Here is a 22,404-nt window from a genome sequence, read left to right on the forward strand (position 1 = left end):
AGGCAGCTCTCCATGTGCAGTGCAACAGGGCCAAGCAGCAAATTGCCACAGCTCTCTGTGCTCCACTACATAAAACTCTCCCGTGCAGAAGAACACGCTCCTACCTCTTCGTACTCTTCCACGTCACAGTAGATGTCAGTGTCAGGAATCTGACCCAGGATTCTGTACTGAGGCCTGGAGAGAAATGGAAGCAAAGGTTTCAGTATTATTGCTTATAGAGTGGAAAAGTGGATGCTCAGTACAGACTGAATCTTATTGCAAATGGTCATCCTGCAGTGCCTGTCTGGTACAAGCTTATCTAAAAGTGGACAAATGCAGTGGGCAGTTTGTGGCAGGAACACAATAAAGGAGCCACTTGGTGTCTAGACAAGTTTGCTTCTGTCAGTGCAAAAGCAGTTTATAAAGTTAGCCCTGTAGTGCTGTTATTTCTGAAAGGCATGGGCCAAAGGATGCAAAGGCACAGGGCAAATTCTCTTTGGCATGAGCTGGTGCATCTCCATTGACTATCTCGCCAATATGAAAACCCATACCAGCAGAAAACATGCAGAAATTTCAGAGTGTCACTCTGCTCCCAGGACAATGTCTGAGCACAAGACTATCCCAAACTCACAAGCGGTGTGACAGCAAAGTACATTTCTGTTTGCCAGAAGAAAACCATACAGAGATGGCAGAAAAATACTCTTACTTGTGCAGAGTGGAAATCTCAGAACCTGGTTTCATTCCAATGCAGACTGAAACCTAAATGTCCCAGACCTTGAGCCTAGAAGCCTCACGTGACAGTCCTGCTCACATGTGCAAGAAATCATTTTGCTGTAGCTCTGGAAAGCTTCACACTAAAAGCTTTCTCACTTTGAATGGGGAGAGAGAAGTGATTTGAAAAACTAGAGGGGCAGGCACAATTTTTTTATGAATTAGAACTTTCTTATAAAATACCTAAACATTCATCTAGTGATAACTTGACAAAACTTCCGCTTGACTATGACAGCACACACGAAATGTAATCATTTACTGAAACTGGCATCAAGCAGATTTGAACTTCTCAATTCTAGGCATTAAAAAAGTAAACAAGAAGATTAACTAATGTAAGAAGTCAACAATCTTCTGTTTATCATTGCAAGTTCATGCCCCCTAGAAATCTTGTTCTCAGAAAAATGTGAACCCTGGATAAGAGCCACAGCGCATGACCTACATTATGAAGCAGATTCTATACTGCATGTAGTCAAAGAGGGTAGAAAGGTCTTCTGCTTATTTGCACCCCTTAAACAAACAAAACCACACAGAAGATCAGCAAATGCTAATTTTGATAAATCTGACCTTTGTGTTCTGTAAATAACGGTTATCATTGCGAACGCCACTGCGGTCAGCAGACCATAGTCTAGTCCCAGGAAAAGAGAAGCCACAAAAGCTACAACCCAGATGGCCTAAAACAAAGAAAAGGTCTGAATTATTTTGCATCCTGTTCTGTTAACAACAAAAACAACAGCATAATTCAACCTCAAAACCTATGTATGACATCTGTTCAGGAACAGGCTATAGGGTAATCCATGGTGACAGCAGACTGTAATTGCCCGAACATTTCAGAAGGGCGTAAAAGCTCCAGACTCACTAACATAACACCTGACAAACTGCCATATATTAACATCATGCCTCAAGTCCTGTTCTCCAAGGAATCCTGTTACCATGAGACTCCAAATACTTTAGGATTAAAATACATATAATATGTAATGCCACCAAAATGTTCTCTCTGATACACTTCTAGTTCTGGCCCACTCCAGCCAGGTTTTTGGTTTGTCTCAGAAGACAGCAAACACCTTCAAGTACTTTTCTTTGTTACCTTGTTTTTCAGATTCTTCTTGGGCATTGTCACAGTTTTCAGTGCAGTTCCTATAGCAACACTGCAAAAGCTTTGCTTTTACTGCAACCAAACTACTTCCGACCTGAGTTAAAGGCTGTCGAAAAAGAACAAAGCCATTCTTGTCTGCAACAGATCACTCTCCTAGGGTACTTACAGAGCCATGTCTTCTGTTCTGCAACACCACACCAATCTGTACCTCCCTGATAAGCTTCTACCCGGTTTTAGGGGTTAGGAAGAAGAGGAGCAGTGAGTTTAATACAGCAAGATAGACGCACTGATCTGCGCACTACTCACCAGCTCAATCTTACTGGTTCTCCACAAGTGCGCAACATCTCCAAACTGTTTAAACATTCCTTTCAGGTTCACCATGACAATTGCAGCGAGCACTGTCTAAGAATATTACACAAATACAATTTTCAGAAGCAAAATAAAGCCAGTGCCAACTAAGAACTTCAAAGCATCACAAATAAATGCATTTCTGTGCTGTGTACAATTGACGCAAATCTACTGCAGCAGATGTTCCATTTAAAAACCCCAACATTTCAAGTAGTTCAGGGGAGATAAGCTTTTACTGCACCTGTAGAAATGGCAAGCCAGAGTCAGTACAGTTCGATTTACTTTTCCCTGGCAAGAGAAATCACATGTTCCTGAGCTCCACCCTGCTGAAAATATCATAGAAACACGGAATCATTAAGGTTGGAAAAGACCTCTGAGATCATCAAGTCCAACCATCAACCCAACACTACTGTGACAGTACTGTGACCACTAAACTATGTCCTGACATACCACATCCACAGGTTTTTTGAACACCTCCAAGGATGGTGACTCCATCACCTCCCTGAGCAGCCCGTTCCAATGCCTCACCACTCTAAACCTTCCCTGGAGCAACTTCAGCCCATTACCTCTTGTCCTATTGCTATTTGTTTGGGAGAAGAGACCAACACCCACCTTGCTACAACCTCCTAAGACATATTCCCCAGACCAGCTTCGTTGCCCTTCTCTGGACCCGCTCTAGCACCTCAATATCTTATAATATGATGCCCAAAACTGAACAGAGTACTGAAGCTGTTGCCCACCAGTGCTGAGTCCAGGGACATAACTACCCTATCCCTCCTGGACACACTATTTCTGATTCAGGCCAGGATGCTGTTGGCTTTCTTGGCCACGTGGGCACACTGCTGGCTCATGTTCAGTCAGCTGTCCTCCAGCACCCCCAGGTCCTTCTCTGCCAGCCAGCTTCCAAGGCACTCTGCCCCAAGCCTGTAGCATTGCCTGGGAGAATTTCAGTGCCTGCAGCGCCTGAAGCAGCTGGACTATGATCTCTGGTTCAAGTTTCTCTACAATACACTGCAACAATTTCTGCAACAGTCATGTAAGTGTAGCCCAAGGCACATCTATAGAAAGAAACAGGAAATATACAGTGAAGGGTAAAGGGTCTAGAGCACAAGTCTTATGAGAAGCAGCTGAGGGAACTGGGCCTGTTTAGTCTGGAGAAAAGGAGCCTCAGGAGAGACCTTCTCACTCTCTACAACTACCTGAAAGGATGTTGTTGAGAGGTGGGTGCCATTCTCTTCTCCGAAGTGACAAATGACAGAATGAGAGGAAATGGCCTCAAGTAGTGCTGGGGAGGTTTAGATTGGATATTAGGAAAAAATTCTTCACATAAAGGTTTATCAAGCCTTGGAAAAGGCTGCCCAGGGAAGTGGATGAGTCACTGACCCTGGAGGTAATCAAAAGACATGTAGATGTGGTGCTTAGGGATATGGTTTAGTGGTGGACTTGGCAGTGCTAGTTTTATGACTAGACTCGATGATCTTAAGGTTTTTTTCAATATAAATTTTTCTAAAGAGGAATTGTTTGAAGGTATCACTTTTATGTTCTAAAGACAGAGTCCAGATCGTCCAATATTAAAACCAACTACAAAATGCAAGTTGAATCCTTCAAAGTACTAATAATTTCTAGTCTAACTTACAGCAAAATGCATACAAAATTTAAGGGTTTCTGGATCAAGTCCTAACTTTGTGCTTACTAATCATCCCACAATCTTTATTTCCTGGTTAGAGCTAGAACAGAACCTATTCTGTTCTCTGATTTTACTTTTCAGAAGGGAGAGGGGTTAACAGAGAACATCTGTCATTTGTCCAGTGGCCAGACCTTGACACTCTGTTTTAAGCAACACTTCCTGGTGTCTGTTTACTGGCAATGCAAAGTCTGACAGGCAAATCTCCCTTACCTGTGGAAGTGGTTCAAAGAGGTATCCAACAGCCACAAGTACCAACAGAACCATAATTGAAGAGAGAGCACCTGCAACCTGAACAAAAGAAGCTAGAAATTATTTATAAATGCCTCCAAAGGGCAATATTACTGATTAGTTAATCCCTCTTAAGTTTTTCACCAGGCTGGCTGGTCAAGTGACTTTTGCCTGTCATGCAGCTTTCTGTCCTGGTCCAGTCCAGATTTGAAACACAGGGAACTCGTCATTCTTTCTGTCCCAGGCAGAGGAATCTGGCAATCTAGTGAAGCTTCAGACTTCAGCTTTGGAGTTCCAAAAATTAAACTTAGTTTAGCTCAAAATTTGGGTTTACATACCTGAGTTTTCCCACCAGTGCTCTCCTGAACAAGACTCCGAGACATTGAGCAGGTGATTGAAAAGCATTGGAAAAATGATCCCACGAAGTTGCATATTCCCAAGGCAATAAGTTCCTGTGTTAAACAACACAGCAAACCAAAAGAGAGTTACACCTAGCAACTGTGCAAAGCTGGAGCTATCCATACACATCAAAAACCACATCTTATTTATAGTGCTTTCTAGCAACCTTATTGTAGAGAAGAAGCAACCTTCTTGTAGCTTATACTTGTAGTTTTCATACATGTGTAAGCTGATGTGTGTTAAATCATGTGTTAAACATGACAACTGATCTGCACTGTGTCAGATGGGGGCTCTAGGAAATGCATTACAGCATATCAACTCTGTCTCCCTTCACACAACAGTATCAACCAATAATCCAGTTGCAATATTGATTCTCAGCTGCACAGGAGGAACAGAGTAGGTGAGGATGACATATCGTTTTATTTTTAGAGAATCCCTAACTACAGCCTTTATCACTCAAGTCATCATCAGAATGCTAATGGGGCCAGTATTGGTCAGACCCTTGCTGCCCCAGAAAATTACAAGCTGCCTATTTGCAATGGACAGGAATAAAAAGAAACTATAAAACATAACTGGAATTTCTGAAGCTTAGATAATAATTCTTGGACACATAAGGCATTGCATATGTAGTGTATTGTATGTTCCAGAAAGCAGAGATAAAGGAGCTGCCCATCAGGTCAGCAGGCTGCCATGTCTGTCCCAGCAATTAATACTCATGCATATGCCCAAGTCTAACAGAAGCAAGTTTCCTAAAATGAAGCTATAGGTGAAACTGATTATTCAAACATAACCAGAAGAAGAACTTAAAACAATTCCTGGTATTTAAATGTGTAGGCTGTCAAAAGCCTAACCTGATTCCACTGTGAGAGGAAAACTAGATTTTGTCCAATATCCTATTCTACTTTAACAATGTAACAAAGGTGCTACTGAGAATTTTCAATGAAGCAACGACAATACTTTTACCTGATTCCCATCAGTGGTGTAACCATGTTTAAGGGCAAAGATCTTGGCCATTGATACAGCCATTGAAAATCCAACTATTGCTATTGCTAGTGCATCCACAAATATTTCTGGGATGAGCTGAATCTCAGGAACTGCTGGTGCACGTAACCTTGGAAATGAAACAAACATTTACAAATTACTATAATAAAAGCTACATGCCATACAGAAAAGGTATAGTTTGAATAAGAACATATCATCCCTACCCTTGAGGAATATTCCCAACAATATCCACTGCATATGACTCATTCAGATTCATTCCAGCTGAAACTCCTGTGCCAATAATTACCTAAAAATTCACAAACACACTTTCAATCATCAGCTGCAAAGAGATAAAGCAATCTGAAGAACAAGTTACAGTTAACTGATTATGAACAATAAAGACAAGGGGTTACATTTATTTGTCAATCAGTTTTCTAAAAGTTAGGGGGTAAAGAAGCAGATACAAAGGAGGAAGTATCATGATTATGTTCAACCCCCATTATTTTATAAAGTTTTCTTGGAAACAGTTAAAGGGAACATGCTATGGTATAATCTGAATCACTCAAATTCCATTTGCCTGAGCCAAGCTCAGGCAGAATAGTGTGTATTGGGAAATGAAACATGAGGGCAGGGCAAGGATGTCTGCACTGCCATGTTTTCAGGGGCACAGCCTGCATGCCACCTGTAAACAGAACTGGTGCAGCAGGAGTGAATGGAACAGGGGTCAGATGCTTTGCTGTTGCCTCCCTACCCAGCTGTACCCTGCTACTCCACTTCCACCATCTCTCAACAGCATCCCTTGTCTTTGTCTTTGTTCCTTCTATCTAGACTGTATCCATGCCTTCGAGTTATTCCATTTCTCACCTCTGATTTTGTGCAGGTTGTTTGAGAGCTCTGGTTATTCAAAAACTAATTTTTAAATCCAACCACTTTTAAAGGTGAGAGTTCATCAGAGATGTGGGTTTTATGTGTATTAGGATAGGCAGCTTTATCCATGTATTTTAGAGTAGTCATTTGAAACAGAGTCAGTGCTGCAGTCAGTTATCAGTCTCAGAGAGGAGTTCCACTGCTACCAGCTCTTCTTTCTACCACCTCCATCAGGAGGGGCTTCTGAACTCTTGGACTGTAAGTGGGAAATGCCACTCAGAGGCATGTCTCACAGAGAATCATTCGGGTGTCAAAACTCCAGGATAGAGTGGGTTTTACAACAAATCTCTATCTACATATTGCCAGAGAGGACTGTGGGTATTTAACTGATTTTTCAGTTCTTCTTTGGGACTTCATGCCTAAAACATCTGTCCCTAACTTATGACTATCCAAACCTTCAATTGGATCAAGCATCAAGTGAGTTATATTCAACAGAAGTTACTCTAAAGCTCAGTAAGACTTAACAGGAAATGAAATACTTTCTATAGCTTTAGAGCAGTTATATCATTTAGCCACAGAATTTCACAGCTGGCTTACCACAATGATCTCCATAGGAATAGGAACTGGGAGCTTCTTCTTGAACCGGAGGTTGATTTCCTTGCCAATCAGCAGCAGCACAATGCAGGTTAACCCAACGATCAGTGCGGCAATATTGGTCGTCGTGATTTTCGAGAGCACGGCAGCTATGCTCTGGAACACAACAGAACTATCCTGAGTATTCCTGAGAAAACCAAATCTTCGTGGAGGTTTGCCAGAAAAGAGCAAATTATACACTGCTGTTAGCTATAGGTTGTTTTCTGGATTTATAACCAAAGTGAATCAGTGCCTCACCAAAATCCCCACTGATCCCACAAAACACTGAAGTTCAGAGTATCTCAGTGAGGGAGGTGCACTTGCACTCATTTACAACAACAAGTCTTCCTCAAATAGGGCAAAAACTTGAAGAAAAAACTATCATGGAGGGAAAAGCCCAAACTAAACCACATCTCTTATCCTCAACATTTTCATGCATTTTTCATGCATATTTCTTACTGGCAGCTACTTGAAAGCAATAAATGAAAATTCCTTCTAATACTTTCAAATATTCTTTGGCATGTCACATCTACTTAAAGCTGCATAAACCATTCTAAAACAATAAAGCTGCTGATACAACCATTGAGGTTACCATAGCAATATGATTAAATAACAGTGATCTTGCAACACTGCTGAACTGACCCTTATTCCAAATATCTTTTAGTTGAAAACACTAGTGAAGGGGCATTAGGAAAGAAAGCTTGCTGGAACACACAAGCTGCTAGAGGGTAGTAAATGATTCCCCTACCAATTACTCCTTCTTCCCCTGCATTTAAAAAAAATTAAAATAAATAAATGACCCCTGGAGGGGTCTTTGAAACAAGATGTATATGCACTTCTTCAGGTAGAAAGAAAATTACAGAAACTATGAGGATGTTATATATTCAAGATGTCCTGATAGGACATCGTGAATGTAAACTTTCCCTCCTACTCATTTGGCAGTTAGTATGTCTGGTTTCTGGATTAGTGAACTGAACAGCAAATTTAGGAATTAATCATTAGGGCAGCCTTGTTTCCAAAAGCTTTGTTTTATCTGCCAAAAGATACAAGGAAATCCTCACAAAGTATTTTCTATAGCCTCTATGTAGTTGAAATCCTGAAGCTTTGTTATTGCTGAGCCATCAGTCTGCTCAAAAGCTTGGGTTTTCACAGATACCTGAGATCTTCCCTATTCTTCCACTCAGGAGTTCTTCTCTGCAAAATCAGAGCATTGATTCTGTGATAACAACCTGCAGCTTCCCAGACTGGCAGGCAAATCAGATTCAGATGCATTTCAACTCTGCTTCTTTGTAACAATAAGAAAAGTAACGTTCATAAAAACTTAAAAGCTTTCTTTGTGATTTCTATTAGAAATGTCCCTTTAAACAAATAATTTGCTCCTTGGGATTCTTTACATTTTTTTTTCAGAGCACAGCTGTCAGTTTTAAAAGCAAGTGAACAGAAGCTTTTGTTTAAACTTAGGTCATACTAACCAAATAATAGCTTTCCACAGCATGGTTTTTCTTCTGTCCTCACACACCACTATGTGTTAGACATAAGGAGAGTGGAAGATTACGCTATGAGCTATGTCACATACTGGATCCCTATGTGCTCTGAACAATCAGTTTTAATGCTTTGGGTCTTCAATAAATAGCAACGTTTTACACGGAGCGTCCTTATTTCAAAACAATTTTTCCCACTACTTTAAAGAACAGGTACATTTATGATGACACAGCATTTTGTGTCAAACCACACTACAATACAGCTTATAAATTAGGAAATGAAGAATACTCCCATCAGGAACTGTGTCTGAATTTAATGAAATACAGACTGGGCAAGGTTCTGAGAATACTCCCTAGCTTTGCACAACAAGCCTGGTTCTACAGTGAAGCGTTTTAGTAGCACATTTTCCCACAACATACAAGAGACTTGCTCCAATGAACATTATCTGTTCATACTACAAAACTGCATTTAGCAGAATCCTAAAATCTGCCCACATCAGACTATGCTGATCCATCAAGTCACACCCAGGCTGTACTTTAAGTTGCTCTTATATTGCTATGGCACTTGAAGATGTCATATCAAGTTTTGAATACTGAAGCATTATGCAATTAATGCCAAAATAATAAAAATTAAAAAAAAAAAAAAAGGAAAAGGCTTAAGTACGAGATCCAGACCATGCAGAATTTGCATGTTTAGTAGATGTAGTTACTCACATATACAACTGAGAGGGGCCCACTGTACCGGTTAGTCTTGACGCCGAGGAGGTACTTTAACTGAGAGGTAAAGACGTGGACGGCAGCGGCAGTCGTGAACCCGCGCACCAGCGGCTCCGTCAGATAAATGGCTACAAACCCAAACCGAAGGAGACCTAAACACAACTAAGGAAGGAGAGAAATATTAACTGTGTGACTCCCACTGCAGCCTGAACAGCAGCACTATCTAGCAGGCAGGCCACAGGACACCTCTTTTTACCTCGACACCCAAGCCAGATCAGGGAAACCCAACCTTGGCCTTTCTAAAGCCATAGCTCAGTAAGCAGCCATCCATCAATGCACCAAACTTTCGTGCCACTGGCAGGTGCAGTCTGGGATACGGGTAAACGTGTTGGTATCCATTTATGGACAGATTAGAGAATATAAGGTTGATGGGACAGGAAAAAATGAGAGTGAGGTCCCTTTTTTCCAGTCAAGCCGGACAATGACTTGTCTCCAGCGTGTCCCTTCCCACTTTGTCATGTGGTTAGAAGCTGTCTGTATTCTACACCGTGCAGTGCTGAAGCACAAGGCTACTGACAGGAGATCCACCAGGACCCAGCACCCCTTGCAAATGCAGCCCTAGCAGCAACTTCTGAACTTGTCCTTACAGCAAACTACAGGCACTTACCTGGATAATTCCTGAAAGAAAGGCGAGAGTCACAGCCACCTGCACCCTCTTGGTATACCTAGCATCATAATAGTCAAGGGATTCTGTGACATTAGTAGAATTATAGCCTACAGAAATCATTTCATCAGGCACTTGTCTCACAGCAACGCCACCAACCATCATACTAATCACAGCAAAGGTGCCTGAAATAAAAGGGAGAGGAAAATAATTGGTTAAAATCATGGCGATTTTTTTTTTTTTGTGTGGTTCTTATTAAGAGATATGTGGAATTAAACTATAGTAGCGTTTTCTCCCTAAACATTCTATTTTTTAGACCCCAGATCTGCTCCAGTACTCAGCAGCATTAAAAATAGTTAGATTGTGAACATATACGCCGACAGTAAGTAAACATTACTATTTTTTTCTATCTCGGTTTCTATTATGCAAATTAAAGATTCATCCTGGCCACACAGACAGCTGACTGCAGAGATGAAATTACAGGTCAGGAGTTCACAGTGCACATTTCTAGACCTAATCCGATAAATCTATTCCCTCCTATGCAGGATGGATAAATGAACAATAAGAACTACTGCTGTTTGCCACATTTGTGTTTCTCCTTTTCACTTAGACTTGAATTTATGGAAAACAACCACATTTTATCTCTCCAAACTGTTTTTTCACAACTTTACTAAACACACGCACACACACAGGATTTCAGTTATCCATACAGATATACCTATTGATATGTGCTTGGAGGTTCCAAAAAAAGTGTATAGAAAGACAGGATAAAATGAAGAATATAGGCCAAATACTGGAGGAACAGCTGCCAGCAAAGCATAGGCTAAACCTAGAAAACAGACGTAAATATGGATGTTAGTCAAAAAACAGAAAGAAACCATCTGAAGCAAAAGGCTTTAAGCTTACTAAAACTGAACTTACCTCACAGAAAATTTAGTGACATATCATAGGTATAAACACCAAGAAGTCTTGCAGGGCATACTCTCTAATACGTGTAATATTGTAAGGCAGTGCCTAGAAACCTGCTGGTTTGAGTGAGGAAAGCAGAAGTCTCTGATTACAGGCCCTGCAGGTTCTTGAGTGTGCGTCTGCATGTGCATCTGTGCACCCGCCCATTTGCTGTCTTCCCTTTGTGTCTGGAAGTACTTCTTAACAGCCAACAAACACTTCTGGTTGCTTTTGTTTTCATCTGTCAAGGAGTGTAATTAGAAACACCCCAAATCCTATAACCAGTGGGACATATTTGATTTTTCTCCTCTTTTCTCATCATATGTGATCTTCATGTTTTTAATCTATGACTGATTAAAAACTTCCCTGCTCCCTCACCCTGGAACATGTGAACAAAAACATGCTCCAAAACGCAAAATAAGCAGAGAATCACTGCTGACAATCTGTAAGGTCATAGCGCCTATACAGTCTGGTGTTCTTCCCCAAAATAAGTCCTTTCAGTTACTAAGCCCTGTCCAGTTACACGCAGTGGGACTGTGATCCACACCACTCCTACCTGCGGGGGCACAGGCAAGCACGGCAGTGGAGCTGTGGGGGAACAGCTCTAAGGGACGGCAGGGAGGGACATCTCCCATGAATTGTGTGCACTGTGTGACACAGGGCATAGCTGCCCCGAGCAGCACCAGCAAAATCAGTAGTTCTGCACAGCTTGTGTTCAGGAGAATTAGACACCAGAACTGAACCAACAGGCCTCGAGAAGAAAAGGTATCCCGGCTTGGCTGGATTCTCCAGTTCACCTTCAGAAGTGCAGACTCATGACACCTCAGCCTCAGAAAGCTGTGTGTTCTTTTCACACTTGGGCAGACTAGTCCAAGTGAGGACCAAAAAGATCAATGGTCCAGTGCAAATTACAAAAGGAAGCAATGGTTCACCCACCATGGAAAGGGAGTGATACTCAAAAATACCTCTCCCTATTAATTTATTTTTAAATTGAGAGACCAAGCACCAGGTTACAATGGAATAACAAAACCAGGAAGGGATTTTCTATTGTGCAGTGTAATAATAGCTCATAGGACCTTGCTCATGCCCTAATTAATGTCTGATTCCTGAACGAGAATTCATATGTCTATCAGAATGGGACTGATGATACTGTTTATTCTCCTGCAGAAAAAACTCCTGAAACTCTTCTGAAACTCAGCCCACATATATTCTGTGCCCCAGGGGCTACATCTCATGCCAAGAGTATCAGCAGAATATCCTGTACCATAACAGCCTGACCTTTAATACGGTGAAGAACCTAACAGAAGAAGTGACCAGAACTCAAAAACAATGGTTTCAAAACTGTGAGGGTGGGTCTATGTGAAGTTCCTGATCTGAATACCCTTCTAGTCGTTTTTGTTTGCACTGGTATTTTTAAAGGCTGTCAGTGCCAAGGAAACGAAGAGATATTGACATGACAGGAGTTCATGTCTTAAATACCCTGGTCATTGTAGTCCTGCCTGGAATAGTTCCCAGGCTTCTTTGAACTTATGCTTGTTATAATTACACCCATTCCAGAAAAATAAAAGTTCAGCTTTTGTCTTTTTAGAAAGGGAAAGATTAGGAGCAGTTTAAGGACATGTCTGCAATCACTGAAGGAAAGAATAATGTTTAGTTTAAAACAAAGTCACAAAATTGAGTATAAAGTTCACTGCTGACCACTTCAATTTTAGTGTCCTTATCTGGTCAACACAGAAACTGTGCTTCAATATGTAACTAGGCATGTTTGTGTCTAGTATGACAGATTTGCCTGACAGTTAACCATGTTACTTATCAGTTTAAGATAAGCTGATGTTTATTTTTGTGTAAGAAGAAATGTCCTTAATTATAAAAAATTGCACAAACCCGGGAAGCTACAGAAATAAGCACAGACTAAGTCAGGATGTTCCATTGCTTTAATGGATCACTGCCTATTAAAATCCAGGCTTCTTGAACATCCAGATACATTCTTCAGACTTGCCTCAGTCTAAGGTCAAACGAGTGAGGTGGAAATATGAAATAAGTGAGAGTGCAAGTGAACTTATTTATGCTTAATTACATTATGCTTAGCCTGAGGACTCCTCTGGACTGGGCTCTCCACAAATTCAAGAGTTGCCTCTAAGTTACACCAAGACCTCCTGGGGAAGTCTAGTGGGACTGCAGCATGTCATGAAGCTGCCACTCCCTCAGTAGTGATGGCATCCCATAATGATACTGCTGTAACAATGCTGCCACTTTCTAACCTCAGAGAAGTTCTGAAACTGTTGATAGTAAGGTGTCAGGCTGAACAAAACATTCCACTGGTCCAGGCATGAGGTGACCAGAACAGTGAACGCTGGGATTCTCTTCGTGTTCTACAGAACCTGCTCCTGCTTTAGGGCCAGGCTCCACTTGGGGTGAAACTTCTAAGTAATTTAATAGAAATTCCTTAGATTTGCAGTCTTGTTATAGAAGATACTTTTGATTTATTTCCACCATGCAAATCATTGCCCACAGTTCCAGCTTTAACTGGTGACTTCTAGCCTTAAGAGAAAAAGAGGGATCAGTTTCTGATTTCTCACACATATTTTGCTGGTTGAGTTTAGTTTGGTTACTTTGCAACAGTTGCCCTCCCGAAACATGTCTATCAGATACTGATACCCTCTGTAGGAAATTTGCCACAATTTTAAGGATGACAAGATCAGAAAACAACTGGGTGCATTCAGTAAAGGTTTCGGCATGCACTTAAAACTGAAGAGCTGTTCTGTCATCGAGGGCTGTTGGTATTGATCAGAGAGGAAGGCTTCTTTCCAGGTTTGCTGCGTATCAATGACTTGCAGTTTTAAGGGAATCATCGTTACGGGCTGGCCTGCAGAATGCTGTAGTGACCCCCACAGACACCCCTGAAATACACATCCTGTTCTCAGCAGCACCTGCTCAGGAAGCCAAGCGCTACCCTAAAAGCACACATAGAAAGAGCAAAGAAGAAAATAAATAAATCTAGAGAGATACTCACCTTGAGGAAGCTGCATAACTCCAGTGCTTATACCTGAGATAATGTCTCCTAGTAAGTATTCCTTCACTGGGTAACGGGGAAGCCATTTTAAAATTGGTAAGAAACTGTAAAGATGAGACTTGGCTTTCTTAGAAGAACAACTGAAAATACAAAGCAGAAAGAAAGTGAGATCCTAGCAGGGGACAAAAGGGTTGAAAAAATTGTCTTTCATCCCTATGCACAGAAACAGCTCCACTAAAGGCAGGCTCAGACCCCTGGTGACACAAATTTCTGGACAAAGCTTAAGTGCAAACAACTATGACTCCAGTTAATCTAGCCCTTTATCACATGTTCCTTGTTGTTCACAAACCTTATGGAACTGGAGAAGAGAATCACAATCTTGTGAGGCTGGAGGTCAGCAGGAAGTGAAACTGTTTAAGTCCATGCACAATTGAGCAGTCACACAACACTTCTTGCTGAGATCATTCCTAGTAGCAATCCCCTGAGGATGACTTGCTCTCTGACGGATGTCTTGCTCATCAAAGTACTTTGTGGTTTCTATTTTTATTTACCATCTCTGCACTTTATACTTCTTCGATGATAACATTTTATATTATTATGCGCTTTTTTTTCACAATCATTTTACTAATGCTTGTTACTATCAGTGGTACTGATAGGTTAACTTTAAGGCTATTTGAGAACACAACCCCTCTTTACCCTGAAAGGAAAGGCACCGAAGCCAGCAACACTGATCCTTGTGTCTCTTAGCAGAGTTATTAACCTTATGAAACCCTGCCTCATGACAAATGAACAGAGCCAGGAAGTAAATAATCTCTATCCAGCACTGCCATGCATCGGGCTGCACTGTGGTTTAACTTTGAGTACAAATACAACACTAGGATCATATAAATGCTTTTCTGTGATAGGGTTTTGTTATCATTTCTGAATTCTCGTGGAACTACATTGCATAGTGAAGGAGTTTATTGGTAGAGTCGAGAGAGGAGCTAAGAGTCATCCCCACTTCTCCATGTTCAAGCAAATTGAATCACATGAAGTTACAGCACAGAAGGATTTTGATCCACATATTATTTTACTCAGGACAGATAAGGTTTTGAGGTGGAATTAGGTGCCATAGAATGGTCATTCCATTAACCAGAACAAATCTCCAAATATCAAATCATGTGAACTGGAATATTTTACAAACAAGCAGAAATTATTTGTTATCTTGCAGAACAAGGTTCTAGGAGAAAATTGAATCAACCCTGCAAATGAAGCATGGACAAATGTAAAGCTAATGAGCACTTAACTAGAGTAAGTTTCTCCTCACGATCCTCTGGTACCACAGAGCAAGAGTTGCACAGCCAGACATTTCCTGTAATCCGCTTAGATGATACTTAGATTCCAAGGCAGTTAGTTAAAAGCTACAGAATGCCTCTATTAAGCCCTTATTAAACTAATAATTTAGATTTCTACACAGCTGTCCGACATCTCCTGTCTGTGAAAGGATCACGTGACACACAAATTTGGCCATTAAGTATCTCCATGTAAAAAGGATGGATATTTTTTATGGGTCTTATGAATTCATGTCATGTGATTTGACTAACACTGCACATTCCTATGCTGCGTATTTTTCCTCTGGACTTTGATGAAGGCAATTCAACTAATTTATCCAACATTTTGTAATATAATTATATATTAATATATAAAAACACATACATCACAGTCTTGCTGCATGATCAAAGCAGAACTAGTGCTTTTATCTTTTAGGTTTCTTTGAAGAGTTTAACAGCTATGTGCACAAATCAATTAAGAATTAGAAAACTTCTAACAAAAAAAAAAAAGATAAGACAAAAAACCCTACCGACAAGAATGTGCAATCTTCTGCCTTAAAGTCTGAGGTGTCCTTTCCCTTCTGTGCAGCTGCCCTTGCAAGAGCTCTTGGTTATATATTGGTCTCTCCACATAATACCTTTGGGTTTGCTCAAGACATGCTTCATGTTCTTCAGCATGTTCCATAGTGGATCTCACGAAGGAGGAGCCAAGGAAGAACAGTTCCACAGTCTCCACTGGAGAAACCTGGTTGCAGACAAAATACATTGGGTCAGTTTTTTAACCTCAGACTTGGCATTTCTTTTCAAAGAATGCATTTGGACAACCTAGAGACAAGAGCTGTGAATGCAATTTAAAAGCACTAATTAGACAGTCTGTAACAGCAGTAAGTAAATAAACCACACTCAAAATCTTTACATATTAAAGCCATCAATTAATGCTTCTCTTAGGTAAAGAAAGCTTTTGCAATAGTTACTCTGTAAATAGCTGCAGAAACAAAATTGGAAGGTTATGTGGGTGCTAATCTGGGTTTTTGCTCCTCTGTTTTTAAAGAAAATGTCATTGTTGAAGGAAAATTACTTTATTACTCCCAGCTTACTCACAAACTGTCATATCTATCTCCAAAATATTTCAATTTTAACACTGAGAAAGCCACTTCTTTCTCCCAGATAACTAGTTGCTTCCTACATGTATACACCTGTTCTCTCCTCCATTTCAGAGGCTTCTTTTCCCAGACAGCACCTCAAGGATGCACAACTTGCTACTTTCAAAATGTTATTCTTTCAAGATATGCCACTGACTGCTATTTTCAGTCCTGTGCCCACTAAAACAGGAGTCAGGATACATATAAAGCTTTAAAACTAGCCAGAAGGTTTGTAAGCATCTATTAATCTGTCAGATTCAGTGCCATAAACATCTTAACACGTTTAGGGGATACTCTGTTAATTCCGTTGCCTCGTGTTGGCTGCTTTTAGAAATATGGGGCAAGAAACAACTCCAAATTTGAGCAGAACGACAGGACTGCTGTATTGCTCAGTGGAGATGCTGCCTAGTGCTACATGTGATGACAGAACCTGAGTGCTGTGGGAAAGAGCCATCATGGTCAACAAGGTCCTTGGGCTCAAGTCCAGCAACTCACTTAAGCATGTGTTTGCCTTCAACCACGGGAGCTAACCCAGAGGTGTTTACTTTTCACTGTACATCGATGGTTTCCTAGAAAAGGGTTACCACACAGAAATTAAACAAATTGCTACCTGAGCCCTCAGACAAAGCTAACCAGGATGGGGCCGGCGTTCTGGTCCAGCACAGGCAGCCTGCCCGGCGGCAGAACGCCACCACTGCTGCCCAGGCCTTCCGTCTCCATTGGCGAAGGTGCTGGGATTTTCCACCCAGGGCTCACTGCTCTCCCTCTCCTGGGACAGACACAGCCCAGCACCTCTTCAGCTCTCATTACTTCATAAGCAACCTCTTCCCCACACAGTCAATCACAAAAGGATACCTTTACCAAAATGATGATTTTTTTTAATTCACACCACATTCACAATTTACTTCAGTTTTATCGAGTGAAATAAGATATCTAAAACTTGTTTGTAAGAACAGGATCATATTAAGAGTACAATCAGAGCTTGTTACCTTTGTACTCCTAAAACACATCTGAAGCTTCTTTCCCATCTTTCCATAGTATCAATTCACCAAGAAAGCTGAATAACACTTTATGAACTATTTTCTCCTGTTATTGTTTAGCAAATTGTAACTCTCAGCATTACAATTTTCCCCCCTACTTGCAGATTTTGATCTGGGCAGCATTAGAATAGGATTGTCCTACCAGCAATTCCCATCTGAGTTGCCCTCTGCCTTTTTTTCTCATCACCACATTACCACATAGAATCATAGAATGGTTTGGCTTGGAAGGGACCTTAAAGATCATCTAGTTCCAATTCCCCTGCCACAAGCAGGGACATCTTCCACTAGAGCAGGTTGCTCAAAGTCCTACCCAACCTGGCTCTGAACACTGCCAGGGACGGGACATCCACCACTCCCCTGGGCAACCTGTGCCAGTGTCTCACCACACTCACAGTGAAGAACTTCCTTATATCTCACCTAAATCTACTCTCTTTCACTTTAAAGCCATTATCCTTTGTCCTATCACTACACGCCCTTGTAACAAGTCCCTCTTTGCTTTCTTGTAGGCCCCCTTTAGGTACTGGATGGCTGCTGTAAGGTCTCCCTGGAGCCTTCTCCTCTATCTTATTTCATACTTACAGCAATGCTGTCCACACTCAGGTGTATGTTTGACCACTAACATCTGTAGCACTTTTTTCTGCATCATTACCTAACCACAAATACCACTTCCTACTTTGCATCTTGCCCTCTCACAGACAGTGAGATATTCATGAATCCCAGTGTATTAACGTCTGTCTGGTGAAACTGAAACTTTAACCACCCTTGTGTCTGCCGGAAGGGCAACACAGGTGCAGTGGTGATACCTTCCTGCCACAGGTGATGGAGGACCTGACACTTACAAGCAAGGAAGAACTGCTCAGGAGTATGAAGCCTGGAGGCAGCCTTGGCTGCCTTGACCATGAGATGGTGGAGTTCAGGATCCTGAGAGAAACAAATCATACATCAGATTTACAACTCCAGACTTCGGGAGAGCAGACTTTGGCCTGTTCAGGGACCTGTGTAGAAGAATCCCACAGGATGTGGTCCTGAAGAGAAAAAACATCCAGGAGGGTTGGCTGATTTTCAAGAATTACCTCCTCCAGACTCAAGAATGGCCCATCCCGAGTAACAGGAATTCAAGCAAGACTGGTAAAAGGCCTGTGTAGATGAACAAGGAGCTCCAGACAAAACTTAGACATGAAAAAACAGCATGTAAGAGGTGACAGCAAGGACAGATAACACAGGAAGAATATAGAGACACTCTGAGCATGCACGGACAGGGCTTGGAAAGTCAAAGTCCATCTAGAGCTGAATCTGGAGGACATAACAACAAGAAGGTCTTCTACATATATATGAGCAGCAGGAGGAAGACTATAGAAAATGTGGGCCCTATACTGAAAAGGTGACAAAAGACATGGTGAAAAGTGAGTTTTGTCTTAGTCTTTACTGGTAAGATCAGCGTTCAGCAATCTCAGCTCCTAAGACCAGTACAGACTGGACACACTTAAGCCCATGAGACCTGATAGGACACACCCACATGAGCTGATGGAGCTGGCCAGTGTCATTGCAAGGCCCCTCTGGATTATGTTTGAAAGGTCATGACAAGTGAGGAGGTTCCTAAGGACTGGAAGAAAACCCTCCCACTTTCAAGACGGGTAAGAAGGAATTGGGGAACTACAGGCTGGTCAGCGTCACTTTGAACTCTGGCAAGGTGATGCAACAAGTAACCTTGGAAATAATTTTCAATAATGACAAGAAGCTGATTGAGAGTAGCCATCATGGATTTCTGAAGGAAAAAAAAAATCATGCCTCATCAATTTGATAGCCTTTTATGATAAGATGATTGGTTGGTGGAAAAAGGAGTATCAGCGATATTCTTTACCTTGTATTTTTCAAGGCTTTGTAAGGTTTTGTGTCCCATGGCATCTTTAAAGACAAGCTGATGACATATGTGTTAGCAAACAGACAGTGAAGTGGCCAGAAAACTGGCTGAACTGCCAGGCTCAGAGCATTGTGATTAGCAGCATGAAGTCCAGCTGGAGGTCTGTCACTACTGGAGTACCACACATGATGATACCTTGGGCCAATATAATTTAATATATTCATTAATAACCCCAGTGACAGGACAGAGCACACCTTCAGCAAGCTTGCAAATGATACAAAACTGAAAGGACTGGTTCATGCACCAGATGGTTATGCTGTCATTCAGAAATACCTGAGATAGGAACAGACAGGAAGCTCACAAAGTTCAGCACGTGGAAGCACAAAGTCCTGTACCTGGGAAAAACAGCCTCATGCAACAGTAAATGTTGGGGATCCAATCATCTGGAAAGTGGCTGTGCAGAAAAAGACCTGTAAGTCCTTGTGGACAAAAAGTCTGAATATAAGCCAGCAACACGTCCCCTGGGAAAAAGGGCCAGCACTATCCCAGGCTGTGTTCACGCAGAGCACAGACAGCAGGTTGGGGGAGGTGATTCTTCCCCTCCCTCAGCACTGGTGAGGCACATGTGGAGTGCTGGGTCCAGTTTGGGCTCCCCAGTGTGAGAAAGACGTGGGCATCCTACGGAGGTTCTAGCAAAGGGCCACAAAGACCATTAGGAAATTGGAGTGTCCGACATGAGAGGACTGGCTGAGGATGGTGGGACTGCTCAGCCTGGAGAGGGCAGGAGGGGACGGGGAAATCCTACCAATGGATACAAATACCCGATGCAGCAGGGAGTAAATGCACAATGGGCACCAGCTGAAACACAAGAAATCCTGTTTAAACATAAGGAAAAAATCACTGCACGCATGATCAAACACTGGAAGAGGCTGCCCACAAAGGCTGTGGCATTGCCATCCTTAAAGACACTCCCATTCTGACTGGACATTGTTTTGGGCAACCTGGTCTAGGTAACCTTGCTTAAGCAGGGGAGTTGTAGTCTGTGAACTCCTGAGGTCCCTTCAACCATTCTGTGATTGCATAATGGTCCTTTGTGTCATTATTCACATAGAATGCATCTTTTCCAGTAATTAATTGGTGTGTTCTGGCAACATCAGCCTCATTTACAAATTGAGAAGCTATTTTAATCAGTCTTAATCAGAAAACCCACTCTAATCAGAACAAACAAAAACCACAGCTGCATGCAAAAGGCACAAATCAAATCATTTCAGAAGCCTGGTTAGGGCCTGACTGTTCCAATAAAATTAAATTATACCAAAACACTTCCATCCAAGGTTTTAAAAATGTACACCCCTTCTTCCTGTTCCAAAAGACATACCAACACAAAATCCCCTGCTAACCCCAAACAATTCAGGTCCTGATTGGGATATATACTTTCCACATTCAAGTTTGTTAGGCTTCAAGTAAATTGGAAAAAAATTGTTAGGCTTCAAGTATTTGGAAAAGCCACAAAAGTTTGTAATGTAAATCTAGACATGGAGAGCTCTTAAGATCTCCAGTTCCTTTCTCATTCCTGTACACATCCCCAGATTCTTCCAGATACTATGAGCATACACAGATCAAGAGAAGTTCAGTCCTGCCTGTGTTCTTCATTGTGAAATAAATGACAGACATGTATTTGACTCACTGAACAGGGAATAACTCTAAATCAGTTATCCAGATGATGGCAATACTGCCAGAAGTCGCAGCCTAAGTTTCACCATTGCTCAGTTTGAAAGTTTTTAAACTGTAGACTAAACATTTCTGATTCTGTCTGAACAGAGAAGTTCTAGTGCAGCACATTACTGGAACCCTCTAACATAAGTAAACCTGAGGGAGGATATGACAGGATCTTGTATTTAGCTAGTATTCACAGTAGATATCAGAACACAGAGAACAAATTATGTGCCATTAGAAGAGGCCCTAAATCTACCCCAAAACTATAGCTGGATGCATAATTTTCTGTATTCCATGTCAGATTAGCAAATGTGACACCCATCTACAAGTGCTGGAAAGGAGATCCAGGGAACTACAGACCTGTCAGTCTGACCTTGGTGCCACAGGAGGTTATGAAGCAGATCATCTTGAGTGCCATCATGTGGCACCTACAGGACAACCAAGTGATCGTGCCCAGTGAGCTTCAATTCATGACAGTTCATCCTTCCAAATCAAGTTTCCTTTCCTAGGAGTGTGTGCAGGGAACTGTTTCCCAGCTCTGGTCACTGTAAGGTCATATAATGGTCTGGGCTGTTGTTCTTATATGAAAGGCAGGTCCTGCTTGACAAACCTGATGTCCTTCTACAACAATGTGACCCGCTTAGTGGTTGAGGGAAAGGCTACAGATGTTGTCTATCCAGACTTCAGTAAAGCCTTCAACACTTTCCCACATCATTCTCCTGGGGAAACTGGTTGCTCATGGCTTGGATGGGCGTATACTTTGCTGGATAAACAACCAGCTGGAAGGCTGTGCCCACAGGATGGTGGTGAATGGAGCTAAACCCAGTTGGTGGCCAGTCACAAGCAGTGTTCCCCAGGGCTCAGTATGAGGGCCACTTGTTTTTAATATCTTTAACAGCCATCTGGATGAGGGGCACTCTCAGTAGGTGTATCGGGTCTGGCTGAGCTGATTTTCCCATGGCAGCCCTCCTGGTGCAGTGCTTTTGTGTTGGGAGTCAGAAGGGTGTTGGTAACACCCATGTTGTGACTACCCCTGAGCAGTGCTTGCACAGCACCAAGGCTCTTTCTAACATTCCCCCACAGGGGGGGGGGGGGCAGGAGCTTGGGGAGAACATAACCAGGACAGCTGACCCAAACTGACCAAAAGGATATTCCATACCATATGATATCAGCTCAACTATAAAGCCTGGTACAAAGCGGGGGGGACTACTCCTTCGTCCTCCGGAGCAACCGCTACGTGTTTTGGAGCCCTGCTTCCCAGGAAGGGGCCAGACACAGCCTGCTGATGGGAAGGAGAGAACAAATCTTTGGGTTTTCTCTCCTCGCTTCTGCACGTGGCATTGCTTAAATTTGCTTTTTCCATTAAACTGTCCTTGTTTTTACCTACAAGGATTTTGTCCCTATCTTATTTTCCTTTCCCCTTTGCTCTGTGGAGGAGGGAGAGGAAAGAGGGAGGATGATAGAGTGGCTTGGTGGGTACTTGGTGCACAGAGAGGGTTAGCCTACCATGGTAAGTTTACAGATGA

At 42.0% G+C, this 22,404-nt stretch overlaps 1 protein-coding gene across 1 annotated transcript in view; it reads right to left on the reverse strand.

Annotated features, from left to right (window-relative positions):
- The window catches only part of SLC26A5 (solute carrier family 26 (anion exchanger), member 5), a 20,594-nt gene extending 4,737 nt beyond the window's left edge, over positions 1–15,857 (reverse strand). The window contains exons 1-13 of the mRNA XM_008948969.1: positions 15,650–15,857; positions 13,810–13,949; positions 10,567–10,677; positions 9,852–10,033; positions 9,182–9,346; positions 6,951–7,103; positions 5,711–5,793; positions 5,469–5,616; positions 4,445–4,558; positions 4,089–4,166; positions 2,150–2,245; positions 1,315–1,421; positions 105–174 (exon numbers count right to left, since the gene is read on the reverse strand). Of these exons, the coding sequence (XP_008947217.1) occupies positions 105–174; positions 1,315–1,421; positions 2,150–2,245; positions 4,089–4,166; positions 4,445–4,558; positions 5,469–5,616; positions 5,711–5,793; positions 6,951–7,103; positions 9,182–9,346; positions 9,852–10,033; positions 10,567–10,677; positions 13,810–13,949; positions 15,650–15,804 (1,602 nt within the window). The 5' untranslated portion in view covers positions 15,805–15,857. The remainder of the gene's footprint in view (positions 1–104; positions 175–1,314; positions 1,422–2,149; positions 2,246–4,088; positions 4,167–4,444; positions 4,559–5,468; positions 5,617–5,710; positions 5,794–6,950; positions 7,104–9,181; positions 9,347–9,851; positions 10,034–10,566; positions 10,678–13,809; positions 13,950–15,649) is intronic.
- Between the last annotated feature and the right edge of the window lie 6,547 nt (positions 15,858–22,404).

The sequence above is a fragment of the Merops nubicus genome, unplaced genomic scaffold (genome assembly GCF_000691845.1).
Source record: "Merops nubicus isolate BGI_N331 unplaced genomic scaffold, ASM69184v1 scaffold10201, whole genome shotgun sequence".
Lineage (NCBI taxonomy): Eukaryota > Metazoa > Chordata > Aves > Coraciiformes > Meropidae > Merops > Merops nubicus.